Source organism: Rutilus rutilus (assembly GCF_951802725.1).
Source record: "Rutilus rutilus genome assembly, chromosome: 7".
NCBI classification, from domain to species: domain Eukaryota; kingdom Metazoa; phylum Chordata; class Actinopteri; order Cypriniformes; family Leuciscidae; genus Rutilus; species Rutilus rutilus.
The window spans coordinates 42916816-42944765 of record NC_140221.1 but is presented as its reverse complement, the minus strand read 5'-3'; the positions used below and the strand labels follow the sequence as shown (position 1 = coordinate 42944765).

Genomic DNA, 27950 nt, shown 5'->3' with positions numbered 1-27950 from the left:
ACATGATTTCTCGATTCCCGTCTGACTGATTTACATCCACGGTGGAGTTTAAAACGACAGTTCCCATCATTCCACGCTCCTTCACATCGTCATCAAGCTACGCCGCTGTTGTTGTTTGGAATGTAGCGCCCTCTAGCGGCAAAAAATTCGTGCATATTGTAGCTTTAATTGATCAAAAGTGACAGTAAAGGCATTTATAATGTTTATTTATAATGTATTTCTGTTCAATCCTGAATAGAATCAAATCATATACTTATTCCTATCAAAGAATATTGGAAAAAAATGCATCACGGTTTCCCCAAATAATGGCTTCTGAAAATTCAGCTTTGTTATCACAGTAAGAAATTGCGTTTTAAAACATAAAAAAAATTAAATGCTGTTTTTACTGTATTTTACATCAAATACATGAAGCCTTGGTGAGCAGAAGAGACTTTTTTCAAAACTTAAAAAAAAATCTTACCGACCCCAAACTTTTGAACAGTAGTGTATAGCATAATTGCTTTCTGATATAACTTATACATTTGCTAATATTAGTTTAGTACCAAAACTTCAGTTCATTCAGGTCTTTTATATCAAATCTGATCATATAGTACCTCATAATAGTATCTATAAAATACACCCTTGTCTTTCCTACCTCACTGCCAAGGCGGTTTCTCCAGGAGATCCAGCGGCGTCCATCGCGACTGTACTCCAGACGGTACTTGCGTGCATACTCGTTGCCGGAGTTGCGTGCATAGCGACCCTGCGTAGCAACCACGGTGAGGAAGATGAGCTGACGAAGGTCAAGCTGAAGATACTGAACATCTGAGGGCTGCAGTTGACCAGCAGGACACCAGGCGCCGTCCCCTTCCTCACGGTTTAACCTGATTCAACAACACACAGATGCAAATGATAAACAAGAGCTTTATTTAACAGATTAACAGATCATGAGGAAACAAATTGTATCTTGATCTTTTGCAATAAATGAGCTTGATGCAATATAAAAACAGTCCCCAGCTTTATTTACTACTAGAGCTGCACAATATTCGAGAAAATATTGTGATGTGAAAAAATACAGGAAGTTTCAACAGATGACTTGAATAGCTCTATTTGGAAAGAATTAATCATTCTAGAGCGAGTTGGGTGATTTTATTGTTAAGTCGGCATGAAATGAAAGTTATGATAGTCTTTTATTCCTTATTGTGACGTTTAAGTGAAACAGGTTCTCGGACAAGAAAAAAAAAGTAGGGTGGGGCTTGATTTTGTCGATGGGGATTGAATGGATGACATGAATAGCTCTATTTGGAAAGAAATTGAGTTGGGTGACTTTATTGTGACTGCAAAAAAAAAAAAAAAACTTTTCACTCTGAGCACTTTTTTTTAAGTCGGCATGAAACAGAAGTTATGATAGTCTTTTCTTCCTTATTGTGACGTTTATCTAAGTGAAAAAAATAAAAAAAGTAGGACGGGGCTTGATTTTGTCGATGGGGAATTGATTGGATGGTTGTGGTTTGCTATTGGTGGATCTCATGTGAGTGACAGGTTGTCCCGCCCTCGTGCCAGTAAACACATCATCAGAGAAGAGAAGAGATGACGCTGCAAGAGGGAGGGAAGTCATTTTGATTAAAGATTGCGAGGGCACATGAACAATTGAAGAATGGAGAACTGTCCATTTTGATTTCATGGTGATTAAGTACGAAATCCTTTTACGGCTGAACGATTTAAGAAAAGCTTGAACAACTTAGGTGTTCATACCTGGGTTTACTCTTTACAAGAACCATTAAAAAAACTCTTTCCACTTGAGTTTTAAAGGATAACTGTCGCCAAAATGCAACCTAGGGTCTTTTTATTAATCTACCCGAGGCAAACTTTCATTTAAAAGCATAATTAGAATGGAAACGCCACTTTTAAGATTGACCGTATCTTTGTTTTCGGTCAAACTGCCTTTTGAATGGGAGTGCTTGGGGCACTACTATGATAGCATCAAAAATAGCTATTTTTAAAACACTAAGAAGGCTCGACACAACATGAAACTTTGCTCGGAGTATCACCAGGGACTCTACACATGAACTCGAGCATTGAGAACATTGTTTGTGTACACAGAGTTTACTAAAAAGAAAGATTTTGAACAACTGACTGTAGCTGTGTCCGCCGGCATTTTGTCCGTCAAAAATAGTCGATCTCCGAATGCAACGAACAGGGAGGAGTGTAAAGATGGAAAGCTCCTAAAGCTTAGTTCCATATAAATTCACGGATAATTTGTTGTTTTGTCGTTAGAGAAAATCAATATTGACCTTGTATTTGAAAAAGGATGCTCAAAATATATTTTAATCAAAATATTAACTATATTGTAATAACACTATTGTACAGTAATAAAAATAAAATAAAAAAAAGAGTAATAAAATTAATTTTATTTTTACTATGATAACAGTAATAATATTTTCACCTTAATTTGATCATTTTCAAACAGTCTACCATCAAGATTTTATTTTGACGGTTTGCTGGCAAGTTAATAAACACACTGCTAGTTTCACAGCGAAGTAACGGTACAGTATGTTCATTTACACGCGTGCAGCTCACAGCATCTCAGAACGGCTTGATTCACAGTGAGCTGAAACGAGCTGTTCTGAGACTGTATCATGAACCACACGTGTGTAAAGGATGCGCTTCACTTCACTATATTCACTTCATTAAATTGCAGCCTGCACGATTTGACAATCGCACTAAGCCATAGGCTATTGATTTTACTTTGATATATCGTGCAGCCCTACACACTTTCTACTACACTTCTGCACTTCAGTGTAGTCTGTCATAAGTACATTACCTTGCATACTGAGGGCCTGTGGTTTCATACCACTGGCTGGAGGCAGTGATGTCGTCGTTTTTGATCCTCCCGTCCTCCATGCCGAGAGGGTAACGACAGTGAGCTGAAGGACACCATGAGAAAGTGAATGTTTTGGTCCTGTCTGTATGGATGCATATATGTTTGTGTAGGTGTGCATGCAACATTACCTGGGTCTATCTGGCCATTGGTGTTCGTTTGTAAGATGGCCAGCAGCAGATAAAGCAGCATAGTGAGACCTCAGAGTCTGCCAACAGACCGGAGTGCAGACTACATCTCTGAAGAACAAGCAAACAACAGTAATGTACCATCTACTAATGTTCCAGTCAATATAACTGTCACAAGAAGTGAAAGAGAAAAGGCTGAATTCTACATGAAAGTGAAAATAAATTAATAAATAAAATAAAAAATTTAACACATTGAAACCTTTTGCAAACCAAAATATTTAAAAATGAAAAACAAAATACCTACAAGACTCATATTCTTTAAATATACACTACCATTAAAAAGTTTGGGGTCAGCTTTTAAAAAAGAAAAAAAAAAGAAATTAATACTTTTATTCAGAAAGGACACATTCAGTTGATTAATTGAAAAGACTTTTGTTATATCAAGCAGCACAACTGTTTTCAACATTGATAATAATAAAAAAATGTTTGTTGAGCAGCAAATGAGCATATTAGAATGATTTCTGAAGGATCATGTGACACTGAAGACTAGTAATGATGATCACAGGAATAAATTACATTTTAAAATATCATAAAATAGAAAACAGTTATTTTATATTGTAATAATATTTCTTATTTTCTGTATTTTTGATCAAATAAAGACACTGACACATGAGACACTGCTTTTCTGTGCTTGTGTTTTTACTGGTACACCATTTGAACTCACAGACTGATGTTGAAAAAAAAACATGTTTAGAACATGTCAGAGAACCGACTATAAATTCATCAAATCGGCACCCTGATGCTCTCATGCAGGGCGCAGCTGCACAATCCTCTGGGTTTTCCGAGTCCTGTGGGAACCCACAGGTCATATTAGCATCACTGCTATGCTAACTATGCAAACTATGCCAGAGCAGATGTGGCCGGGAATGACTGAGAATTCCAGCTCATTCAGGGTGGGACTCTCAATAATGATGAATAAAAGAGGCTCTTTCTTAAAACACACAGAATCACTAACACTCCAATTGTAAAAACAAGACCTGTTACATAACATACCATGCCATTATTGAGACTGCACATAAAATGTGAACAATAATGTTTTATTGCCAGCAGTTACTCGTGCATGCCATATTATTGTGCATTTTATGAATAAAAGTTTGTTTGATTAAACTTTTTAAAATTTATATATATATATATATATATATATATATATATATATATATATATATATATATATATAGGGTGGATTCTGATTGGCTGTCAAGGGTTTTATCGTTCATCAGCTCTGAAAGTGATTCCAACGATATTGTTTCTTTGTGCCTTTATCGTTATAGTTGTGATGTGGGCTTTTAGACAACTTTTAGAACACTATCTTTATTGTTATCATTATAGTTATCATTCTTGGTGTGAACTGGCCTTTATTACTGGGTACAAATCACACAATATATTTAAAATAGTCATAGTATTCTGAGGTTTTCATCCAAAACTTTCGTATGAACTTAAAATATTTCCCTATCATTAATAATAAAGAACAAACATCACTATTATTGCTCTTTTTTAGGAGTTAGAGCTTTAGACAAACCTCTAACCCTATCATTATTAGTAGAATTAAAGTAAAGGGTCAGTTCACCCAAAAATGAAAATTCTGTCATCATTTACTCGCCGTCATGTCGTTCCAAACCCGTAAAATGTTTGTTCATCTTTAGAACACAAATGAAGATCTTTTTGATGAAATCTGAGCGCTTTCTGTCCCTCCATTGACAGCTACACAACTGACACTTTGACGCCTCAAAAAGTTCATAAAGTGATTGTAAAACTAATCCAAATGAGCGGTTTAGTCCAAGTTTTCTGAAGAGACACGATCGCTCTATATGATGAACAGATTGAATTTAGGCTTTTATTCACATATTGATCAGCGAGCGAACAAACAGAAGCTCAACCGAACCTGCTTGACGCGCGACAACAAACCTCATTGAGCTTCCGGTTTTCATGTGCCTTGATGATGTGAATTTTTGGCAAAATTGTGCAAAGCTACAAAAGCGCACAGCAAACCGGGAGCATAAAATCACAAATCACGAGATTTATCAGATTTAATATAATTTTTCCTTATATCGTGCAACCCTAATTGGAAATGCTTTGAAACATGATAAACACCAACAAGGCAACATCCTAACAATCACCCTAGCATTGATGCAGAGGGTTTTGCACGGGCGAACACCACCCACACTTTCCTCAGAATCTAATTTACATGCATTTAAGTTCCTGGTAGACACATCATAACCAAAGAGACTTGCAAGAAACCGAACAAATCCGTGTTCTGCAGACCAAAGCCTGACAAAACTTTCATCAAAAGCCCTAAGCCAGACTTCAGCGCTCTTCTCCGGAGCCGGGGTCCCGAGGGCCCCTCTGATAGCAGTGAGTATCAGTGCTGGAAAGACTGAGATAAATGTTAGTGTTGTTGTTAGGACAGACAGTGTGCACTTCAAGTTTGAAACTGTGTTGACTGCAGTGCGATTACTGTGGAGGGTCTCTCTCTTTTCCCCAAACCTCAGACCACAGGAATGTGTCTGATTTCATGACTGCATCACGCCCCAGCCATTACCCCAGAGACAATTACACACAAACCATCATCAGCCATTACTTACAACTATGACAAGTTCAGCGAGTTCGGTCGTTACGAAACAGCATCACAGACAACCGGGTCCCGGACGATTATTTATGCTAACAGACATAGCTGATACTGTACTTCAAATCATTTCGCTTGTGCTATTATTGATTATCTGAGAGGTCAAGTTCAATGTGCCCCTATTATGCTTTTTCAGATATCACCTTTCATGTATTGTGTAATATAGCTGTTTGTGAAAAAAGGTCGGCAAAGTTTCAAAGATCAAAATGCATGATAAATAGAGTTATTTTGTCCTAAAAGAAAAAACTGATTTTGAACTGCCTGTAGTCAGTAATAACAGTCTAACAAATTTGCATAATGCCAGCCTATGGTCTTCATTGGCTGTCTGCAAACGTCTACTACGAACCACCCTCAATTTTGGAGAAAAATAATCTTTTGAGTTTTGACAATTTTAGACTCTATTTTTTATTAATATTGTCTTGTATATAACATTTTAAATGGTTTTTGGCCACTTCTGTACTCTGTGACTTTGTTTATTTGAGCTCTTAATACTCTGTAAAATCCAGTAGATTATCATCCATAAGACACTGTGTTGTACACTTTCGTTGTTCTGCTTTTAGACTATCAGCTTTTTATGTGAAAGCAACTACTCACTGGAATGCTTTACCATCTACAATGAACTTTTAGACTTTTTAAAATGAACTCTGTAAGTATTTATTTGGTTGTGGCGTAATTGCTCTGTAATCATTATAAATACAAAGTTCTGTCATGAAACTCTAGATGGCGCAAGGCTAATGGGTCCTAAACTCAATCTGCTTGCAATCACATCATTCTCTATAGGGCACAGCTGATTGGTTCCTGCTGTATCAATGAGCTCGTTGCTCAACCTTCAAATACCTGGCAGTATTTGCTGTTAGCAGACTACAGTGTGCTTTCAGAAACCCTCCACCTTCCCCAGCTCCACCTGTATAGATCTGCCATGGGTAATTTGTGTATGTTATATTGTACAGCAGCAGCATGTCTTGCTCACATGGGTCCTTTTTCAAATAAATGAAAAATAAACAAACACTGTAATTGTATCTGAGTCCTGGAAGAGTTTGGTTCATGTTGGTGAGATGTCAAGATGCTGCTGTTTCCTTCACTGCGAAAGCAAATCCACTTCCAAAGGATGAGGAGGATTCGCACTGGAAATGATACGTTAAAACTGATGGCATCATAACTATTCGTATCTTTCTGAGGAAGCCTGTGTGGAGCTGAAATTCAGATATGGTAATGGGAGTTTCGTTAAATTCCGACATGTGGTGTAAGCGGTCGACCAATCACAACAGACTGGCCATCTGACCAATCAGAGCAGAGTAGTCTCTCGGAAAGGAGGGGTTTAGAGAAACAGATTCCTTTATTGAGCAGTTTCAGACACTGAGAAACCTTGGATGCATGCAAACAGCAAACCTATTGTAAGAGACCTCCAAAACAAAATTAGGAACTTTTAAAATAGGGGCACTTTAAACAAATCTTACCAACCAACTTTCGAATGGTGGTGTGTTTATCAGAAAAGGCTTTTGATCGTTACAGTCTGTAAACACAATCATGAGGTGTGAAGGTTCATGTGTTTATCGCACAGCATGTTTTCATTGTGTTGATGAGAATACCCCATGAGCCATTACATAATTTGCAAGATCGGAACATGTTCCACCCCACTTGTGTGTGAACAAAAACATACGCACTCGCATATTCAAACTAACATTTCTGGAGTGCAAATGAAACGTTTCGAGAGAAAATTGTGCGATACTTTATTGCCATTGCATGATAGGGGGCCGCAGGTATAATGTGCATACTAAAGGAAGAAGAGAGAGAGAGGTAGAGGGAGAGGATAGAGGTTGCAGATGGTTTATGTAATATTTGGCTCATGTAAAGGCCTGTCCAGTGCCGGGATTCCAGCCTTCTTGCTCATCTTTCTAAGAGGCCTCATGTGACCGACTGGGAAACACAGCAAAGCCACAAAACATTAACAGCACTAACAGACCATTTGCTAACAGGGAGAATCAAAAAAAAAAAAAGAGAAAGAGATACAAACTATTTTCTTTAAATTCCGCATAAATTAATGGAAGTATGATGCGTAAATGGTTTACAATTTACATTATATATTAGGATTGCCACAATAATCTTTCCCAAAAGCGTGAAATTTCACAATTCTCCAAGACAATTTTAATATCACAGCAAAAATTAATAAGCTATACTGATCACATTCCTTTATTGAGGTTTAATACAGTGTAATTATTAGCAAATTTAATAGTATTTGGCAATGAAGTAATGAGCTTTAATTAGTATCAACTTGAAACCAAAGTGGCGGTACTTTTGACACCACTATATGTCGAATTACCCAATTTTTATATGGGAAAATTAGCCAAAATGCAGCATACAAATCCACTAAGTGGGATCTTAAATACAAAATTTAAGCTAAAGTTGACTATGAAACCATTACCTACCAGGATTTACAGGATTTACTATTAACTATTTTCACTTCCTAAAATGCTAATAAATTTGACAAGTAATTACAAAGAAACAGCAAGTAACAGATTGAATTAAACGCTGAAGTAGAAGCTGAATTAAATTAAGTAAAACAATTTATTTTTTTGTATTTTCTTTAATTATTATTTTTTTTATAGTGCACAGAAAGAAATTTTCACTCAGAAACTGCTAGTAAAGATCAGAAACGGCAAGTAACTCAGCCAGGATTAACCATGAAATTCTTAAGTAGAAAAACTGAAAAACCTACTCCAATAATTATTGCTTTATTCACAACTTTGGAAAATTATTGTACACCAATTTTTTTAAGTAGGTTAAACATACTGTAAATCAGTGAATTAAGCTACATTATGTTGCATTTGCACAGCACCTTTCCTGAAAAAGACATTGTATCTACAAAGTGCTGCAAACAACGAACAGGTTGTTTCATGAGAGAAAGTCTATACCCAAATTCCACACTCTTGCAACTAGCATGTACATGCACGCATGCTGACACACATACTGTATGAACCTCTGCAAGCATGCAGGGACGCGTTTGCCCTACTGAGCTAGAATTAAAAGACAGAGAGAAACGTGAACTGTTCACTCATCTACACAACATGTTTTGCACACAAACGCATGCATCACACTCACATTCCTACATCCTGGTGTTAGGGAACTGTAGTACAGTTCACTCAATGGCCTCTGACAAGCCTTACTGCCAAACATCTCAAAATTATGCAACACAAACAATGTGCAGAGCAAAACCAAGAAAGAGTCGCTGGCAGCGCACCAGAGAGATAGAGCGAGAGACTGCACAAAACCGCAGCCAGAACCGACATTAATGTTGTAAATAATCTCATTCAACAGTGGGTTAGTCAGGTTAGATAGACCTCAAATGTACTTCGAATACACCACACAGGGGGAATAAAACATGACACTAAAAACTGAGGAGTCTCAATGTACGCAAAACCAAATGCTGTTGCCTTAAGGACAAACTTACTGTGGCCACACAATAGCACAATAGGTCCTTAATCTGTTCAGTTCATGCTAAGACCTCTATGTTTTCCTAGGCATGAAAAGATCCCATATGAAAGGGGAAAAAACACAACTGAGATCTTTGGAATATGGCTATATAGATTTTTTTACATTTTATTTCATGTCTTTGGTCAACAGCCTTTTGTTTCATGGTCTTGAATTGATCAAGTCTGAGAAGAATAGCTGAGAGGCCTTGCATAGATGTAAGATTGGTAAACTCAAAATAACTTATGACAGCAGCGAATCAGCATCAGTTTCTCACATTTCAATGTGAAAGAGTGAAGTGAGTGACCCACTTTCTTAATAGCAGGAGTGCAGGACTGATGTTTTTCTCTAGTGGTATCACTACTGTTATTGCTGCTAATAAATGAGTAACTTGTGCAGTTTTAACATTTAGACTACTGTTCAAATGTTTGGGGTTGGCACTTTTTTTTTAATGTTTTTGAAAGAAAACTCGTATGCTCACCAAGGCTGCATTTATTTGACCAAAAATACAGTCAAAATAGTACAATTATGAAATAATTACAAATCATTTTTTAATAATAATAATTTTAAAATGTAATTTATTCCTGTGATGTTAAAGCTGAATTTTCAGCATCATTACTCCAGTCTTCAGTGTCACATGATCCTTCAGAAATCATTGTAATATGAGCTCCCGCTTAAGAAACATTTCTTATTATTATCAATGTTGAAAACAGTTGTCATGCTTAATATTTCTGTGGAAACCAAAAAATTAGTTCGGGATGCTTTGATGAAGAGAAAGTTTAAAAGAACAGAATTTACTTGAAATAGAAACATTTAGCAAATCTCCTCTTTATCGTCACTTTTGATCAATTTAATACATATTATTTTCTAAATAAAATTATTCATTTCTTTTAAAAATTAAATTCTGCAAATAAGACGAAATCTGCTTGCAAAGCCCATCCGTCCCAGTCCATCGGGGAATACATTTTATTCTTATTTCTGGGAAATCACTTGGGTAAGAACAAAATTGTAAATATGTACAGTAGTTTTGCAGGCTATTAGTGAATAGAGCTTTTCTGTGCTTCATCACATCTACTGTGGTACTTAAAGGGATAGTTCACCCAAAAATGAAAATTCTGTCATCATTTACTCACCCTCAAGTTGTTCCAAACCTGTATGAGATTCTTTGTTCTGCTGAACACAAAGGAAGATATTTGGAAGAATGTTTTAATCAAACAGATCTCGGTCCCCATTGACTTCCATATGAGGAAAAAATATATACTATGGTAGTCAATGGGGACCGAGATCTGTTTGGTTACAAACATTCTTCCAAATATCTTCCTTTGTGTTCAGCAGAACAAAGAAACTCATACAGGTTTGGAACAACTTGAGGGTGAGTAAATGATGACAGAATTTTCATTTTTGGGTGAACTATCCCTTTAAATATCACTCAACCTCTCTCAACAAATTCATATTGGCTCTATAACAAACACATACTCTCTTGCATCCCCATTATGACATAAACAAAACCATCATCAAACAGTTGACAGTAGCCATTGACTTCCATAGTATTTTTTCCCCTAAAAAAGTCAATGGCTACCATTTTTTATAGTTCAACAGAAGAAAGAAACTCATTCAGGAGAAGGGTGAGCAAATGATGACAGAAGTTTCATTTGGTTGAACTATCACTTTTACGGTCTGCAGTAACTTTCACAGATACACGATTGAACAGAGAGCCTGATAATAAGACACAGACAGAAACAAGAGCTGTGAGCACAAGTGAATTTATGAGAATTTACGCTCGAGGCATTTTTCATTTATTAGGCAACATCTGACCTCTGCTCTGGCACACAACACTTTCTTGCATCACAGGAGAAAGAAAAACAGCGAAAGTCACTTAATACTGTTATAACCGGCTTTCTGAAGATTAAACTCAGAGATGAAATGCCTCGGATTCTCAGTTACAAATGCTTTATTGTTAATAAACATCAATAACCCGTCACCTCTCATGCAACAGGTGAACTTGATGAAAAGATCTTTCACTTTTCAAAGCAACAACATATCAATCTATCTCCAATTCCTCCTCACTGAGAGCAATCCACTGAGCTGTGTTGTTCTTTTACTTCTTTCATGAAAGTTGCTAATACATTCCTGTTAATACACTGGGGCAAGTCGTCACACTTACTCCAGTGAATATTTCTCAGAGTAAGTTTAGCATTTTTTTCTTAAAGGAACACTCCACTGTTTTTTCATATTAAACTATGTTATTCCCTTAAAGGGATACTCCACTTTTTTTGGAAATAGGCTCATTTTACAACTCCCCCAGAGTTAAACAGTTGAGTTTTACCGTTTTCGAATCCATTCAGCCTAGGGCTGTGCAATTAATCGCAATCGCAAAAAAATCGCGATTTAAGCACATGCGATTTCTAAACCGCATAAGGCTGCGATTTTTTTTTTTTTATCTATTAATTTATTTAGATTTTTATACAGAATGCGTTCTTTGTGCGCATGATTTTAATATGTTAACCAACCAGAGCTTACGCAGCGCACAGCTAAGCTGAGCGGGAGAAAGATGTTAACCAATCAGAGCTCACTCAGCGCACGACGAAGCTGAGCGGGAGAACCGAATAGGCGAGCGGGAGGAAAGAACATAAAATATGGATGCAGGTCAAAATAAAAATGAATTGGTGCCAAAGAGAAATTCAACGTCAGTCGTTTGGGAGTATTTTGGATTCAGGAGAGAGGATGTGTCACAGAGCAAGGTAATTTGCAAGACTTGTGAAATGATCATTCCAACGAAACGGAGCAATACTACAAATCTGTTCCAACACTTAAAACAGCGTCATAAAAAACTGCATGATCAATGCATGTCGACAAAGTCCATCGAAACAAACAAAAGCACACATCATAGCCAGCCCGAACAGCCTGAACAAGTATCCATTGCTCAAGCATTTGCAAGCGCCGTGCCTTATGAGAAGGGATCAAAACGGCACAAAGAAATTACAGACGCAATCACCTATCATATATGCAAAGATATGATGCCTGCGCACATCGTGAGTAAAGACGGCTTCCGAAGACTAATTCAAACACTTGACAAAAGATACCAGCTGCCATCTCGCACTCATTTCACACGATTTGCTATTCCCGAAATGTATGAGAAATGTAAGGCGGGCGTTGAACACGAGCTCAAGCAGGTGAAATACTTCGCCACGACCACAGATTTGTGGTCCAGCAGAACGATGGAGCCATACATGAGTTTAACGGTCCACTATATGAATGACAACTTTGAAATGAAAAGTCGATGTTTGCAAACAGCATTCTTCCCAGAAGATCACACTGGAGAAAATATATCTGAAGGTTTAAAAGAAGCTTTAGCATCATGGGGACTTTGTGAAGAGCAACAAGTGTCTATCACCACAGACAATGGAACTAATATAGTGAAGGCTGTCACTTTGAACAACTGGACACGATTGCAGTGCTTCGGACACAGACTGCATTTGGCAATTGGTAAGTTAGATTTTTATTATACTTCACATTAAGTAATGTATAATTTACATTAGGACACTTTGTAGGGCATAACAGTTACTTTTTTATTAAGAAACAAATTGCGCAAAGATGTTTAATGTGAAAACGTATTATAATGTTTTGTAATAGTATTTTCAACTTGTACCATAGTTGGTACCATAAGTCTGAAGGAAACCGATTGTCATCAGAAATTTTTGGATGTCATTTTATTTTTATTTTTCCATAACTTACATGCCCGATAAAGCAGCCGAGCGTTGCAATGCTTTGTATATAGCGTTACCAAGGAAACCGCTCTCTGTTAACGTTAGTTCATGTCAGCCTCCTACTGGCGGAGAATGAATTTGCATATATGTCGCCACAAATACTAATATTTTAGCTAACAATAAACAATTTTCTTTTTCAGCATTTATTCATTCTTGTTAATGTTAGTTCATGTCACTACAGCTATTCATGTTAGTTCATGGTGCATTAACTAATGTTAACAATGACAACGTTTGATTATAATGTATTAATAAATGCTAAAATTAACATGAACTAACATTATTAGTATTGCTCATTGTCAGTTCATTTTAGCTAATGTATTAACTAGTTGTTAACAAATAGCACCTTTTTGTAAAGTGTTACTCAATAGTTTTATATTTAAATGAATGAAATACACATTTTCATTATGTTTTGCAATATTTTATTTTTTAGAAAATGCAATCAAAGATGAACCTCGCATTTCCCGAGCCAACGGTTTGTGTAAAAAGCTAGTGGGACATTTTTCCCACAGTTGGAAAAAAAAGAAGATGTTAGCCGAAGCCCAGGAAGAACTCCAGCTTCCCCAACATGCCCTCATTACATCATGCCCAACAAGATGGGGCTCAATGCAACAAATGATAGACAGGGTTTTGGAGCAACAGAGGGCACTGTCCCAGGTCCTGTCAGCTGACCGTAAAACAAGACACCTAGTGCCCCAATGGCAAGACACAGATGTTCTAGAATCTGTAAGTAAGGCATTAGGTCCACTTCAGGATTTCACGGATGCCCTTTCCAGTGAAAACTACATCAGTGTGTCGTATGTGAAACCGGTTCTTCACCTGCTGAACACCAAGATACTTGCAGTGGAGGATGAAGATACTGACTTGACAAAGACTATAAAGTCAAAAATTCTGAACTACCTCAACAAACATTATGAGGATGAAACTACCCAAGAGCTTCTGGATACAGCAACATTTTTGGATCCAAGATTCAAAACCAGCTACACTGATGAGGATAAACTTCCAAACATTAAGGCCAGGGTCATGTCTGACATGGAAATGAGTTCACACAAGGTGAGTTAATTTATGTAAACTGGATGAAACTGTCATCTCCTTAGATAAACACTATTTCATATGGCTTTTTAATCTTTTCTTTCTGTTCTGTATGTCGAAGGACACATCTGAATCTGTGAGTAACACATGCAGAGAGAATCCTGACATCGATCTACCTCCACAAGGCAAAAAAGCACGGAAGTCCTTAGGAAGCTTCTTCAAAACGACATCAGCCATGCCAGCAGCTCTGCGACTTGAAGAAGCCATAGCCGCTGAGTTAAACAGCTACCTGCTTTCTCCATCCATTGACAGTGAGGAAGATCCTCTGAAATGGTGGAGACTCCATCAGATAAATTTTCCAAGAATGAGCAGGGTTGCACAAAAGTATCTTTGTATTCCTGCCACCAGCTCACCTTCGGAGAGAGTGTTTAGTACTGGGGGAAATGTGGTGACATGTCACCGGTCATGCTTAAAACCAGAAATGGTGGACATGCTGGTTTTTCTTGCAAAAAACCTTTAAGAGAGCAATCTGTTTTTTTTTGTTTTTTTTATTTACGTTAGTTTTTAATTATTGTTATAACTGGAATTGAGGCTAGTTAATCTTTATTTTGTTCATGTTGTCTGTTTAAGACAATTTATTACAGTTTTATAAAGCAGTTAGTACTACTGTGTACAGTATGTTATTACTGTAACTAGAGTTTGAGGTTAGTTAATCTTGATTTATTTTATGTTGTCTGTTTTAAAGACAATTTTACTACAGTTTTGTTTATTAAACTTAATACTATGTTATTTCATTGTGAAATGTTTTGTTATGCACTTCTTGTGCACTGAATACATTTAGAATGTATGGCTGTAGCTTGTTTGAAAAAGCAAAAACAGTTGCCAAAATCGCAAATAAAATCGCAATCGCAATATTCGTTCAAAAAATCGCAATATGATTATTTTGTCCATATTGCACAGCCCTAATTCAGCCGATCTCTGAGTCTGGCGGTACCACTTTTAGCATAGCTTAGCATAGATCATTGAATCGGACAAGACCATTAGCATCTCTCTCAAAAAAATGACCAAAGAGTTTCGATATTTTTCCTATTTAAAACTTGACTCTTCTGTAGTCACATCGTGTACTAAGACCGATACAGTTACACGAGTAGTTACACGACCAAGTATGGTGACACAAAATAAAACGTGGCGCTTTTCTAAGCGGGTAAAAAGGATAACTATAATGTATGGCAGAATAGCACTTGGGAAAAGCGCCACGTTTTATTTTGTGTCACCATACTTGGTCGTGTAACTGTATTTAAATAGGGAAAACGTGGAGGTGTTTGGTCGCTTCTAGCTTCATCTCTGTTTGGTCCCTAATGAATGAACTGGGCTAAGCTAAGTGCTATCAAAGTGTCGCCGCACGCCAGAGCGACTGAGTGCACGCACTGAGACGAGAGAGGTATGTATCAACTCGTCTTAGTTAAGGGAATAACATAGTTTAATATGAAAAAACGGTGGAGTGTTCCTTTAAAATCAATTCAATAGCAGGGTACATTTCAAGGAATAAGTTGTCACAACTAGAACCTGCCACTAAATAGTCTGTTTAGGTTTTTCTGCACAATTTAAACAGTAACACATTTATATATTTCATTAAACATCAATCTTTGAAAATGTAACATGAAAACATTGCTTTTAAAGAGTATAAAATTACAACTTTGAAAACGAAAATGAAAATAACAGATGACTCAATAAAAATGTGGCCCGATGTGATACTGAATGAATAAATAAATACTCAATTCTTTTACAGCATGACGTGATTCATTTCTCGACTAAAACATTTTTGCATGTTTTGATTTAACATGCAGGTCTAAAATAGTTTTAGTCTGTTAAAGAAACTGCCTTTTCACCCCATCAGTAAAATAGCACATTCAGATAGGAATTGGACATGATGGAAAGAATCGACTCTCGGTTCACAGAGTGAACAAGTTATAATAGAGTGCAACAGTCAGGTTCTGGTAAAAACTCCATTCATTTTCTCCATAGGGAAATTGATGTTTAACGATAACTTATTAAGCTTTAAAGACAGACCTACTGTGAGATACAAGGTTGTTAATCCATGGTATTTGCTTCTGCTGAAGCCGTCAGTATTTTTAAAATAATCGTGTTTAATGTTGGAATTCCTGGTGAAAAACAACATTACCCATGATGCTGTAAATAACTCTTTAGCTCCGCCCACTCCCATGAAGCACTGCGAATGACTTGTATGTATGTGAAAAAAAAAAAAAAAAAAAAAAGATTATATATATATATATATATTTTTTTTTACAATCTATGATATATATACACACATACATATAGGCTAGGCTACATATACGTATATACATATATACATATATATTATATATTATATAAATATATACATATACATATATATATATATATATATATATATATATATATATATACATACACACATACATACATATACAAAAATATACAATATGCTGTTTGCAATGCTTCATGGGATTGTAGTTTGTCACAGTCTGTACAGTCTTGTACTTGAAAATCGGACAAAAAGACAAAAGGTAGGCTTCATGTTGTACCTTTTGTCTTTTTGTCCGATTTTCAAAAACTTTTTTGCTTCAAATCAAAGTTAGTAGTGTTGTGGTTCACCTCAATTTGCTTGGTTCATGGCGTATAACACTTTGGCAAAGCCTTTTTCACAAATCCCTATGGGAATAAAAAAAAACAAAAAAAAACATTTTTGTCAGGAACAACAGGCACTGTTGCACTTCATTTAACTTATTGATTGAGTCTAATTCGTTAACGAATCGTTCAGACCGGTTTGTTTGTGAACCGACTCGGAAAAACGATTCATTCACTAATCGGACACCCCTCGTGCAGAATCCATAAGGTAAAACATCTAACAGAACTTTTCAGAGGTAGTCATGGTAACGGCGATCAGTTATTATCAGTTTTTATAGGTAAAAGTTAGACATGCGCACTGCGGCCTGGTTTATAAAGCTGATTGTCAAGGAGACAAATTAAAACACAAAGCATCAACTTACAGAAACAAACTCATCAAGACAATAAAGTGAAAAAACAGCCACAAAACATTCCACGGTTATAATCATCAAACATAAAAAAGAACCATGTGGATGATATTGTCAATTCAAAACTTTGTACACAATCGACTGTAAATGAAAGATGTCTAAAAAAAAAAAGCGTCCAAAGTTGGCAAAACAACGTTTCAAGCATCTATGAATCACCTCGAGTTCATCTGATCTGTCTGAACGCAAGAGTGTTTCTCAATCGCAACAAAAGAGTCCAAAAAAAATCAACAACTTCAGTTTGTCTTCAGAAACTTTTCAATCTTTCGCTTTAAACTGACAAATTACCTGTTTTCGGGATCCTGACAATCGTTTCGCCGAAATCACATCCGAAAGTCAGCACGCCATTACAGATGTCGAGGCATTGTGTTCAAGAGTTTATGTTCTTCAACACTGTTACAATGCATCGAAGATCTGCTGCTGCACAGGGGAAGAAAAAAAACGGTTCAATGTGATTTTTACATCACATCCCTCTTCCGGCCACTTGAAGAAGGAGAGCAATGAATGTAACACTGAACAACTGAAGGAATACATTTGGAATAGAAACATTATATTATATTATATTATATTATATTATATTATATTATATTATATTATATTATGTTATGTTATATTATATTATATTATATTATATTATATTATATTATATTATGTTATGTTATGTTATATTATATTATATTATATTATATTATATTATATTATGTTATGTTATGTTATATTATTACTAAAATATGCTGTAAAAAAAGATATATGGGAGAGTCTGGGTTTCACACAGGCAAGTTTTCACAAGGGCTGTAATATAATCCTAAATCCAAATCAGGGTTATTATCGTTATGTATCGTTTACTAAAAGTATCGAAACATTTTTGTCAACTGAAATAAAGCTGAAATAAAATATAAATATCGGATGGAAAAACTTAAAGTAAATGATAATGTTGCCTTGGCAGCTAAATAAAAAATAAATAAAATAAAAATAAAAATAAGAATATAATTTTTTTATATATATAAACTATTAAGTAGCCTAATAAAGTGAACTTAAATAGTAATATAAAAACAGACAAAAGCACAAAAAAATAATAAAAACAAAAAATATAACAATAACTGAAAAACTACGATTTCATATAATATAGTATATAATATAAACTATATTAGTATATAAATAATACTTAAATAATAAGTTTAGCAATAAGTCTAGCAATTGTTTTAGCGGGCAGTCCAATAAGAAGCGAGTTAGTAGTCGAGATGTGAGGTTATCAAAGCATGAAGTAGTTTCAGTATCTTTGGGGCTGAGTGCAGTCGTTGGGCAATATTTGGATGGTGGTAAAAGGCAGTCTTGGAAATAGAGTTTATATGAGATAGAAATGTAAATGAAGAATCAAATGTAACACCCGGGTTTTGCATAGGTCAAGAGGAAGATCAGAAACGGAGCAAGCAGATATGTAAATTTGCTGGTCATTAGCATAACAATGATAGTAAAAACATGACAATGGATTATATGACCAAGGATTAACAAATAAATATCGAAAAGAAGAGGTCCAAGAACGGAGCCTTGAGGGACACCTGGAGAGAGAGAACAAGTGGAAGATTTGAAGTTATGGACAGCAATGAAGAATTGTCTCAGTGAGATATGATGTAAACCAAGAAAGAGCACTAACCATGATGCCTATAAGCTGAAAGACGAGAGACAAGTATGTGATGGGATACAGTGTCAAAAGCTGCTGTTAAATCAAACATGATGAGAACAATAATAAGCCAGAATCGGCAGGTCATAGGTCATTTTTACCAGTGCAGTTTCAGTGCTATGGCCTAATCGAAAACCAGATTGATAGGGATCAAGAATATTGTTAACACAAAGATGAGATTGTAGCTGAGAGGCAACAATTTTTCCGAGCAGTTTAGAAACAAAAGATATATATAGGTTTTTATTCATATAGCAGAAGAAACTAGTCTTGATTTCTTCGAAATATGACAGCAGCAGTTTTTAATAATAGAGGGACAGACACGAGCAATAGAAGAGATTACAGATAGGCAGCCTTTGATAAGTAAGGAAGATGCTGGATCTAACTGACAAGTAGATACAGAAGATGAGTTGGTGAGAGAAAAGCTAGACAAGATGTGCTTTATGGGGTGAGACGGAGACAAGTTAGAAGAAACTTCTGAAGAAATTGATGAAAATGTTTAATAAATAGATGTTACTCTGAGTATTAAATGTGAGTATTATATGTTATTTTATTTGATTATTTATTCATTTAATTTATTTATGTCTGCAAAAGGCAACTTAAAAATGTATTATTTCAGGCAGTTACTGTAGTTGCTCATTTGGTCCATCAGGGGGCAGCACAGACTCGTTTTTCGGTCTCTCTGACAGTGGTGGGGCCTCAGCTGTTTTGGCACTGGACAGAAGTCTCCATTTTTTATTGTTTTTTTTATTTAGTGAGGAGTGATACAGCATGGCTTACTGGCAATCTGGCGAAATATGATGAAAGCACACAATACGTCTTGGGAAGTGCCAGGAAGGAGACTCCAATGTCAACAAGTTTCATTATTAAAACTGCTTTTCAACCTGTTATGCAGTCTTGATACAGCAGATTCACCCACTTCCCACCCTCCCTCCCCCCCTGCCCAAAATATTTTGTATTGGGTTTAATTTATTTCATATAAATTTACATTTAAAAAGAGGAACCTTCATGAGCATCTCTTATAGGCTAATTAATTTCACACAGGCTAAATTTCATTTCTGTTTTCTGTACGGTTGGTCAGTCAAAACGTCAATACAGCCAGTGCAAGTGAATGGCTCCCCGTCTTCAATGAGGTCCTTCTCCTCGCCACACGTCTCAGTATAAGCAGTTTAAAGGAACACTCCACCGTTTTTTGAAATAGGGCTTATTCACCGTCTTTCCTACATTTAGATAGTTGGGAAAACACATTTTTGTCTCAGTGCATGTATTGTTTTATTTTGGCAGCGCCGCCGATAGCTTAGCTTAGCATAATGAATGGAATCCTTTGTTGCCAGCTAGCATGTCATGAGTAAAAGTGATAAAAAAAATAATAAAAAAAACCCGAATTACTTCTTGTGGCCTGCGTATTCACAACGAGCAAAATAGCGATGCAGATTAAGACTAGGCGATTTCCTAGGCAGATATTGACATGGGACTATATTAGGGGGAAGCACAGGCGAAGCACTGCTACTTGGGCGCAGAGATATCACGCAACACCTGAAATCCCCCAACTTCCGTCAACATACCAGCGTGAATAGTAGCCGGCTATTTTTCCTACAGCAGACATAGTGAATGGCGATAAACATGGCGGATTTTGTGAGAGACGAGGAGGGTGACTTCTCAGACAGTCAAGATCCAGAACCATACCTCTATGAACCAGAGTTTTCAGAAGAGAAGCTGCGTGGTTTGGAAATAGAACGACAGGAGGAGGAGGTTGCGATCGCTCAGCAGCCTGAGGACGTGAGGATGAGAGTCAACACGAACTGGTGGTGAGTGTGATATATCTGCGCCCAAGTAGCAGTGCTTCGCCTGTGCTTCCCCCCAGTCCCTAGTCAATATCTGCCTAGGAAATCACCTAGTCTTAATCTGCATCGCTATTTTGCTCGTTGTGAATACGCAGGCCACAAGAAGTAATTTTTTTTAATCACTTTTACTCACGACATGCTAGCTGGCAACAAAGGATTCCATTCATTATGCTAAGCTAAGCTATCGGCGGCGCTGCCAAACTAAAACAATGCATGCACTGAGACAAAAATGCGTTTGCCCACCTATCTAAATGTAGGAAAGACGGTGAATAAGCCCTATTTCAAAAAACGCTGGAGTGTTCATTTAAGTCAATCTTTGTTGAAATATCTAGCAAGCTAACTAAATTTATGATGGATATATAAAAAGGGAACTCAATTCCCCATTAGAATGACTTGAATGGCTGTCCCAGTTTGCCAGTAATACCATGTCCCAGTTTAACAATTTGCTATTGTGCAAAATCACATAAAAAACAGGAAGATTAATATAAATGTTATTTTTAAAAAATCTGATTCATCATGACATCCTATAACAAAGTAGGCTATATAACAATTACAAACGATCCATGACTTTATTTTTATTTTTATAACCTTAACATGATTCACCTCATTGTATGATGTCATGTCATGTTATTTTACTTACATCACGGTTCACTGCAAGGTTGTTGAGTATGGTGTCCCTCACACCCCCAAAAGTGATGTCATAGCCACAGAACTTATTTTTTTATCACATACAGTACTTGCTTATGATGAGCTCAGTGTTGATTTTTAGAAATGGAAGTAAATACATGTAACTATAGAAATTATGAAGCATATGTGTCCCACTTTACAAATTGTCCCACTTTACCAGTATTCACTATGTAGCTATAAACAAAGGTGACTTTATGTTTAATATAGGCTACAGTCAATTAGTCATTATAGGGAAAAAAATAGACAGGGGGGGTTGGGGTTGTGGATTGAATATACATGTCCAGACATTCATGAGTTGTAATGTTTTCACAGCCTGACCGGCAAAATCTATCACACACACTTATTAATATAAAACATCACAACTGTCAGGAAGTGCTTTGTCATTCTGGCACAGGGCCTACTACTGACCTCTTCATCCTCAAAGTCATGAGCGGCTCAACTAGATGACCACTCCATGTGAAAGTGATGAAGTATTTTGGGAAAGGCCTCTATTAAACAACACGTCAAGTGATGTAACATCATTTCCTCTCTTCCGCTGGCACGCGCGTGGAGGAGAGAGAAGAGGAAATGAACACTTGGGCAGAGCATGTGATAAACAGCGGAAATAATGTTAATCTTCGAGGGAAAACACATTGTGAGTTGAGCAGGGATTGTTCACTTGTCTGTAATATTTAAACTGATTCACAATTTGAAAATGATTCGTGAATTTCCATTTGCATTTGGAAAGATAATGTTTGTATTGACATATCCTTAAGACTCGTTCACACCAAGAATGTATAATAACTATATTAGCGTCCACACTAAACATATCGTTCTGTTTATTAAATCTCGTGCTACAGTTTTGTCCGGATTCTGATTGGCTCTCATTGTTTTTACCATTCATCAACTGAAAAAGTCATTCTGAAAGTGATTACAATGTGTATCTGGTATTTTCTATTTTATTTTTAAGTACTTTATCGTTATAGTTTTCCTGGAAAACAACACATTTGTGGGGCAGGTTGTCACAATGTATGAGGTATGAAATAGCATATTAATAGCTAAACAGTATAACAATTATAAAACCCAAAACAATTCACGACTTAATGAATAATAAAGAAATTATTGAACAAAATATGATTTTGTTTGTTTTTTCGCTAACACATAAAGGTATCATTTGTTAACATTAGTTAATGCATTAACTAACACGAACTAACAATGAGCAATCTTTGTTAATTTTAGTTAATACAAATAGAGTTGCTCATTGTTCATGTTAGTTCTCAGTGCATTTACTAATATTAACAAATACAACATTTGATTTTAATAATGTATTAGTAAATGTTGAAATTAACATTAACTAAGATTAATAAATGCTGTAGGAGTATTGTTCATTCTTAGTTCATGTTCAATAAAGTAGTTAATGAAACAGTTTTTAATTGTTTTTTGTTTACAAAAATGTGTATTGTGTATTCATTTATTCAAAATGAATGAAATGGAATTTTATGGACATGCAAAAAAAAAAAAAAAAAAAATATCTGTCAGGTTTGCGTAGGGAGCCAAGGACGAGGACACAGGAACTGCGGTTTAGGTAATTTATTTACAAACTTAACTTCTATGAACATACAGGAACAAGGGAAAAGAAACTCCAGGACTTCAAACAACCTGGTCTCACAGGATTCCGTGAAATGTCCACGGGCCCTTAACTCAAAATCCGTGGAGCCATCACGGAATCGCCCCAAATTCCGTGATGCTGCCACGGATATTACTCCAATGCAAGTCAATGACACTGACCTTCCGTGGTCCACACACGGATACCCGTTTCAATGACGGAGTACAGATCTCACTCAACGGACGTGCTTTCTCATTTGGAAACGCAACATTTGAAGTATTTGTTTATTTTCCAACATTAAATGCCATAATGACGTTAACCTGACTGTTAGCTATTGCAATGTCCTGTCATCATAAAATTTCGGTTTGTTTCAGTTAGCCTAATCAAAGTCCCGTGATGGCACCACGGACCTCAACAACCTGACCTCACTCATGGACGTTGTAATGTTGCTGGCTTGTTTAGGAATTTATAAGCTTTATGTCGACTGTGTTGCAATGGCATGTAATTAACTTGACATTTTGTCTCGTCCTGTCATCATAAAATCCAGTTTGATGGCGTTTTACACCTATCGCTCGTTTGGCTATAGTCAGAACTAAAATCTGTGATAGGAGCACGGATTGAGTCTGTGGTGAGACCACGGATAACTCCAACGCGCAAGTCAATGACACTCATCTTCCGTGGTCCACACACGGAGACCCGTTTCAATGACAGAGAACAGATCTCACTCAACGGACGTGCTTTCTCATTTGGAAACACAACATTTTAAGTATTTATTTCTTTTCCAACACCAAATACCATAAAGACTTTAACCTCTCTGTTATTGTAGCTATTGCATTGTCCTGCCATCATAAAAATTCAGTCTGATTTTGTTAGCCTAACGGGACTTAAGTCCCGTGATGGCACCACGGACCTCAACAACCTGACCTCACTCACTGGATGTTGTAATGTTGCTCACTTGTTTAGAGACTTGAAAGCTTTATGTCGACTGTGTTGCAGTTTTGTCTTGTCCTGTCATCATAAAATCCAGTTTGATGGCGTTTTACACCTATTGCTTGCTTGGCTATATAGTCAGATCTAAAATCTGTGATAGGAGCACGGATTGAGTCTGTGGTGAGACCACGGATAACTCCTACGTTCGTGATATGGTCACGTAATTTAATCTATTGATTCGTGCCACGGACACGTTTATTTCGTTATTTTTCGTCTTTCGTGATCACAGCTCGATTATTTCTGCCTGTCGGCTGCAGCAGAGAAGCTGTTTAATATATTTTAGTTGTATTGAAGTTGTATTTTTTTTTAATGTTATTATTTCTGTCTTATTGCCAGGGAAGCTGGATTGCTTTGCTGTTTATTGATATTTTTTAAAATTATATTTTATCAGTAGGAAATCGCGCTGAAGAAGTCTCGTTCCGAACACATCGCGATATTTGGCATCAGTTCACGTGTGTCAGCTGTTGGTAAGTAGTAAATAAATACCTAAATACGCTGTCCTAATAATGTGTGATATAATGTCTTTTCTGTTTGTCGATATTAATCTGCCAAATATATCTGCCATTTCCACGGAGACTTTGCGTTTCATTGCTTTCTAATTCAAAATATATGATTAAACACTGCCTGTCACGTGACGTGCTATAGGCCTAGATATTCATATCAGATTAAAAATAGTACAATTAGTTCCAAAGTTGTATTTGTAGTAGAAGCACAGTAAAAACAACACTTACCATGCTTTTACCACAGTAACATTAGTTTTACTGTGATAAGTGTAGTAAAAAGACAGTAATCACAAAACTTACCATGCTTTTACCACACTATTGGTAGTTTTAATGTGATACTTATTGTAAATGCACAGTAACCACAACACTTACCATGCTTTTACCACAGTAACCCTAGTTTTACTGTGATAGGGTGTGGTAAAAGGACAGTAACCACAAAACTTACCATGCTTTAAACCTCAGTAACCTTAGTTTTACTGTGATTGGTGTAGTAATGGACAGTAATCACAAAATTTACCATGCTTTTACCTCAGTATTGATCGTTTAAGTGATATTTGTTGTAAATGCATATTAACCACAACACTTGCCATGCTTTTAATGCTTTATAATGTAACATCCAATATTTGTAAGGTAAATCAGTACTTTTTCCTTTAAATAATCCTATATATTATACATAATGATATTTTCTTTTCTCTTTTTACAGCTGAAAAGACCAAAAGGACCTTTCAGACTCAGTCGGCCCATTATTGTTTGAGGAGAAGTAAACGGAGGAGACGGAAAGCTGCAAAGGCAAATATTCACAATGGTATGTCTTGGTTTTAACCCTAAATCAAACATTATATCAAGCATTTGTTGTTTCTTAAAACTTCTCTCACAAAACCCATAGCCCAATCAGTACAAACATAGTCTGCAAGTTTTAATAATTTACGAGATTTAACAAGTTGTCAAATTCGTATGATACTCGATTGTACGAGTATACAAATATGTATATTTGTATACTCGTACAATCCTGCAGCTTTTACTCCTAGTGCTGTCATTGGCTACTGCCTCAATTCCTGTACATATTTATCACGATATTTGTAAATCAGTTGCGCCACTTCTTGGAAAGTTGTCGGATGTCCCACACACTGTCAGAAAGTTTATATTAATTGCAAATTGGTCCCCGTCTGTTTATGTTCCAGTGATACATGATGTCTCTCCACACCTCATAACCTACCTCTGTTTGCAAGAGTGGAAAAGCTTATCTGACTTGTCACATTTCATCAGATACTCGATTATTTTGTCATAATCAGAACAGTTACACTGCTGATAACTGTCCCGTTTGCATGTAAATCATTTTCGTATGATTATTGCTTGCTATTAAAGACATACTTTTATTCATAGAAATGCCCACATATCAGTGAACTTATAACATAAAAATGCTTTTAACATTTAATTATGCAACACTCTTTACAGAAAACATATCCCACGGTTATGGATAAACTCACAACGTCATCATCAAGTCCTGTGCTGGGCACATTGTTCAACAAGTGTCCTCCAACGTATTCGATCCGTGGCCAAGTTCTCCACATCTTCCCATGGGACACTGACATTCTTCAGGTCTTCATGAAACATCTGTCTCTGTGTCTTCCCTGTCTCCTGCATCCTCCTGGTGGTGTCCACTTCATCACTGTGTTTGGGTGTTGTTGTTTGGGCATGTGTAGGATGTGTCCAGCGAGGTGCACCCTTTGCTCTGTCTCAGTTTCTGAAAGTCTTCATGTGGAGTCCCACTCCTCCTCAGGATCTCTTTGATATATGCAGAACCAATACTGAATATAGTGATTTATCTTTTTCCATATTGTTAAAGCATTTTGTTTTCTCTTTTCAGCTTCATAAACTGTACTTGATTTCTGCCTAATGCCTTTATAAAAAAGTGTCAGTGTTCATCAGGTGTTTTGCTAAAGGACATATTTATTGCATAGTTACAATAAAAGTGACCAATAATCACAAGGATATAGAATGAAAGTTGAGAATGTAAAATGTTGTGCTTATGTTTTTGCCTATTTGTTCTTTAAAGCGACGAAACAAATGTATTTTCACATAACAAAGTTGAATCTCATCCTTTGGTTTGTAAATATATAACTTCATCATAGCAATTTTTTTTGAACGTTAATGTATGTGTCACTATAATAGATTGCCCCTGTATCTAGATATTTTTAATTAACTGATTTTTATACTGTTGTGCAGTAGTTTTGGCGCTACATTTGTCTTTAAACAGTTTGACATTAAATATTGGAATAAGCTTTCAAAATTGTGTCCATTCATTGAGCTTTTGTTACATTTATTTGAATATAATTGATATATCTTTGACTATACATACACTGTAAATGTTAGAAGCACTTTAGTAGGCCTACATGTAATTATCTTTAATTAAAATACAGCAAAACTACCCCTGCTGTAGGACATTGCTTAGAAAAAAGTTTCTCTTTCAAATGTTTTTATGCATCAGTCTAATCAAATGAGCAAATTTGTGTCATTGATCATGTGAACTCGTTTTTGGACGGTAACCACACAAAGGAGAATTTGTTTTTAAATATGAGCTTTATAATTTAATTAGAAATAATACATGTTTAACAGCCTAAATATTAAATATTTATCTATCCCTGCAGCCGGAACCAGAAGAGATCTGTCATCATTTGCCATAAATGGGCATGTGATGCATTTGTTCAGCTGGGTTTTTATTGGCTGAGACTTTATCGCAGAACTCGCTGTGATTGGACAATCGTTTAACCCATATAAACTGGCGCTTCATGTTACAAAGTATGGTTTGGTGTTATTATTACATTAGTTATACATTAAGCTAACTATAAAGTGTCTCTATAATGTGAGAAATTACTCCTTTACCGAGATCCTAACCCTAACCCTAAGCATGTCTGCACATTTCAATGAACTACAGGACAGTGTTTCCTGTTCCATTGATAGAATGACAGAGATATGTGGGTAATGTAGTATGAAACGTTTAGTAATAAAACAATAAATGTTAAATAAATAATATATGTAATGGACAACTGGATATCTTCATTGTGCAAACCTTTATGACATATATGAGGGACAGGCTAAAATTTGACATTTTACTGTGAGCACTTTAAAAATAACCTTTATGCCAGCTTTCCATATATAGATGAAAACTGTGGCCAACATTATTTATTATACATAGCATAAGCAGTCGTCCTGCTGATTTTCTCTTTGATACACTAACTGGACTTTGAGTTACAGCCATTTGAAATGTGCATTTGTTTGCTCTTCTGGGGGCCATTGCTGGGCCATACAATCTACACAGATCTACACACACTATTACTATTACACAAGGATAATGCACCATTCAGTAAAACAACAAAAAAACAGTGCCAACATTTCCTTTTCACCCCCTGATTGCTGCTTATATGCCTGACATCAGTGATATATGCTTTCATTCAAAAAGCAGTTGTAGATGTGCTAGAATGATCAACATGGATCATCTTCAATTAAGCTTTAAGTATTTATAGCAAGATAGCCCACTGTAGCCTCTTGTTATTCACATAACTTCCTTTTATTTCACTGCAAACTGGCATACATGCAAGTATGTGCAACTTTTGTTGCATTGTTGTCCCAGATATC

The 27950-nt window shown here is 36.2% G+C and overlaps 2 protein-coding genes and 1 long non-coding RNA gene across 4 annotated transcripts in view; 2 read left to right on the top strand and 1 right to left on the bottom strand.

Moving 5' to 3' along the window:
* Positions 1–17508, bottom strand: part of ddr2l (discoidin domain receptor family, member 2, like) — a 39012-nt gene extending 21504 nt beyond the window's left edge. The window contains exons 1-5 of one of the 2 annotated variants that reach the window (XM_084413461.1): positions 17316–17448; positions 16591–16647; positions 2992–3099; positions 2804–2906; positions 635–863 (exon numbers count right to left, since the gene is read on the bottom strand). In XM_084413461.1, coding sequence (XP_084269587.1) covers positions 635–863; positions 2804–2906; positions 2992–3052 — 393 coding nt within the window. In that variant the 5' untranslated portion in view covers positions 3053–3099; positions 16591–16647; positions 17316–17448. Of the gene's footprint in view, positions 1–634; positions 864–2803; positions 2907–2991; positions 3100–16590; positions 16648–17315 lie in introns of both variants that reach the window. The other variant, XM_084413460.1, reaches the window with a different exon arrangement.
* Positions 11986–15976, top strand: LOC311293773 (E3 SUMO-protein ligase ZBED1-like; the record flags this gene model as incomplete). Its single annotated transcript, XM_084414259.1, has 4 exons — positions 11986–12625; positions 13337–13956; positions 14057–14268; positions 15961–15976. 4 exons carry the CDS (start codon positions 11986–11988, stop codon positions 15974–15976), a joined length of 1488 nt encoding a protein of 495 aa, XP_084270385.1.
* Positions 17509–22872: 5364 nt separating the features above from the next.
* LOC311293991 lies at positions 22873–26600 on the top strand. Its single transcript, XR_014627998.1, has 3 exons — positions 22873–24278; positions 25018–25119; positions 25770–26600. It is a non-coding gene; the product is annotated as an uncharacterized lncRNA (long non-coding RNA).
* Positions 26601–27950: the final 1350 nt, after the last annotated feature.